Genomic DNA, 3,445 nt, shown 5'->3' with positions numbered 1-3,445 from the left:
CTTTCTCCGAGCTGGGTTCCACCAACCATATTAGCTGATTTCTCTTGGACAAGCTTCAATAAATAAATAAAAAATCAATACATATATATAACAATTCAAATATATATTCCTAATATATATGCACGTATCCAACATTAGAAATATCTACCTCTGATGGGCCAAATAAATTCCTGCACGTGTCTTGCACTGGTATATCTCCGCCTTCTCTCTAATAAACAAGTAGCATTGGCAATAAGTAAGTTTTTGCATTAATAAATTTATTGATATAAACATGTATATTTAAAGCTTCAATAATGAGTACCTGTTTCCGTTTCAATTCTGCTTTCTTTGTCTTTCCTTTAACTCTCCGTATGTCTTTTTCCATTCTGGATGCTCTCCTCAGGGTCTGCCTTTCCCTCTGACAACTAATGGACTGAGTACTTGTTTTGAGCTACCCACTGTGCCTGTGTCATTTTGAGTACAACCAACATTCGAACCAGTGAGGGAAATCAATGGGGGTTCTTGATTCTCAGTATATAATTCAATCATGGCGTGTAACTTATGTGTGGCATCCTCAGAATGTTTTTTTGAACCCGCTGCATGAGTAATCATTTGATAACAGATTTTTAATAGACTTGAATATCTGGAAGCATCTGGCCGTTGATCCCCTGCGTCATAGCTGGTATCGATTAACATGTATCTCCTTTTGATATCCTTCCTCCATCGGTCTAAAATGTACTTCTCTGGCAGGGATTTTATCCCGTTACATTTAAATACAGCGAGAATGTGCCTGCACAATATACCCCTCATATGGAATAAACCACACGAACACTTAGCATCTGCATTTTCCTCACTAAAGTCCACAGAAAACGTAACAGACTTAGTGAACTCTTCAACCCGAACTTTGTCCTCTACCAGATAGGTCTTTACTGCACCATCCCTCTTAAGTAACTCTGGATCCAAATCGATAATGCCAGTAAGTTGCATCTGAACTTCCTTAAATTTAGCATTTGTGTACAGTTCTTGAAATCTCTTTTCGATAGGAGATCTAGATATGCAAGGAATGGTAACGCTAAATGAATGGAAGTCCAAGTTATTTTCACTCTCAACTTTTTTTTTCAATGCACTATCAAACTGATCGACAAATTCTTTCAAGTTTGTTTTTGCATGAACATAGCCATCGAAAAAAGCATTCATGCTCTCGCTGCGTTGCGTTGTACTCATCCCAGCCCAAAAACAGTCCTTCAAGAATGCTGGCACCCAATACTCACGCTCAGTGTATAAACTTGAAAGCCAGGCATTCTCATGCAACTTGTAAGAGGTGATAAAATGATCCCAACATTTCTCAAACTCATCAACAGTTTGTGTATCATACACACATTTCATCAATGCATTCTTCATCCCACTTTTGTAGGAAGCATAAGAGGACAGCTTCTCAGGAACTTTTTTCAGAATATGCCACAAACAAAGTCGATGTCGGCTTTTAGGAAAGACAATAGCAATTGCATTTTTCATCGCTGTCCTGATCGGTGATAATAGCTTTCGGAGCGATACCATCCATACACTGCAACCACGTCTGGAATAACCACACAAAGGTCTCTGTATCCTCACTGGAAATCAATCCTGCTCCCAACAGAATTGACTGCCCATGGTGGTTTATCCCAACAAATGGTGCAAAGGGCATCCCATACCTATTTGTCAGGTATGTAGTGTCGAATGTGACCACATCCCCGAAATATTGGTAGGCTGCCCTACTACGGGGGTCTGCCCAGAAGACATTCCTTAACCTCCCGTCATCATCCAAATCAATCAGTGCAAAGAAACCAGGATTTTTGTACTGCATCTTACAAAAATACTCTCGAAGCGCTTCAGCACCACCTTTCCCAAGCCTTAGATGTCTTGCCTTGTCGATATAATTACGACAATCCTTCTCTAAAAATGGAAGGTTCTCGAATCCACCAGCGCCAACGACGAGAGATCCGAAACTCTTATTCATTCGGATGCCAGCCATATCGTTTATATCTAGGACTCTTTTTACAGAGTCACTCACTTCTCTATTACATCGAAAGAAGTGAGATTTATTTGGACTAAGGCCATGGTTATGAATATTATGAACTGTTGTCATCCGGAACTTTCCATCAACTTTTAAGGCATTAATCTTTGCCTTACATTCTGTTTTTCCCGTTGGACGTGGTCTGGCGACATTCAACGTCCTATTCCTAGCCTTCCCACCACGGGCACAACCAAGCGTGACATATCGGACAGTCTCATCATCCCCCTTATCAGTCCTTCTTATCATTACCCCAAACCCTGATTTCTTAGCATATTGCTTATAATAATCCATTAATTCTTCAAAAGAATTAAACTCCATTCCCGACTTTGGCTCTTCAATCATATCACCACCAACTTCATCCTCTAACTGCGGTGTCCCAACAATTCATTCCTCAGTTTCTTGTAAATTTCCTCTATCTTCTTTGCTTTCTTCAACTATTCCAGAGGTACATGGAATATCAGTCTCTCTACACAGAGGTGCTTCCTCTGTATCAACTCCTCCACTCATAGTGGAGCTTGTAGTCATGAGATGAGGAGTCGGGTAATCAGCATTCTAGAAAAAAAAAAAATCAATGAAATTAAACTAAAAAATATGCCAACTTCTACAAACAAAAATAGAAGAACACAATTGTATCACCACTTGAATGTTTGTTGGATATTGGCCGCCATCTGGATATGACGGAAAATGCATTGGCCAGCCAGGAAGTGGTCCGTAGTAACCAGCACTGGTGTAATCTACAAAGTACCGGTTACTTGATGGTATATCCTAACATGTTATTACACAAGTTATTTATGTATTTTGCAAATAAATATCAACTTAACACAGAAATAAAGGAAATTTTTTAAAAATATAATATACCGCGGTTGGAGAATTTGAACTAGATGGTGTTTGCAAAGATGAGTGTTCTTCCCCTTTTCCCATGCCGAGAGGAGATAAACTGCATAATTCCACAAATTATTTTTTCTTCAAAAAAATAAAAAAGAAAAAAACAGATCAATAAAGCAATAAAGAAAAAAAGGTGTTGGTTTTGGAACTTATATGAGAGGGAAAAGCACTATGGAATCAGCCAACAATTGAGACGCACCCACAACCAAGAGCACAACATCATTGGGGCTTGTCTGGTCTATGAAGGTATCGGGTTGGGGTTTGAATGAGAGGAAGCCCGACATCATTGGCTCAAACATTGCAAAAACTTTACCAAGAGCACAAGCCCAAGTGTGGGAACCTACTGCACTTCCTCACCAAGTAAACAGGTTTTTATTTTAGGCTTTTATTTTATACCATATTTGGGTCAATTCCCTTCATAAACTCTGGCTTAGAGGTGTCTTTCTATTATATATCGAGCAATATAAAAATATATAGAAAATATGTTAGAAAACATTTTCTATATACAATTGAAGTGTCTTTATAATG

General features: G+C 38.8%; 1 protein-coding gene across 1 annotated transcript; it reads right to left on the bottom strand.

The window, feature by feature from the left end:
* Positions 1-378: 378 nt before the first annotated feature.
* LOC109019318 (protein FAR1-RELATED SEQUENCE 1-like) lies at positions 379-2,350 on the bottom strand. The gene is made up of 3 exons (XM_035686993.1): positions 1,767-2,350; positions 1,090-1,543; positions 379-975 (listed from the first exon to the last, which is right to left on the bottom strand). Exons 1-3 carry the CDS (start codon positions 2,348-2,350, stop codon positions 379-381), a joined length of 1,635 nt encoding a protein of 544 aa, XP_035542886.1.
* Positions 2,351-3,445: the final 1,095 nt, after the last annotated feature.

The sequence above is a fragment of the Juglans regia genome, unplaced genomic scaffold (genome assembly GCF_001411555.2).
Source record: "Juglans regia cultivar Chandler unplaced genomic scaffold, Walnut 2.0 Scaffold_25922, whole genome shotgun sequence".
Classification (NCBI taxonomy): Eukaryota; Viridiplantae; Streptophyta; class Magnoliopsida; order Fagales; family Juglandaceae; genus Juglans; species Juglans regia.
This window is presented reverse-complemented; position numbering and strand designations above follow the sequence as displayed.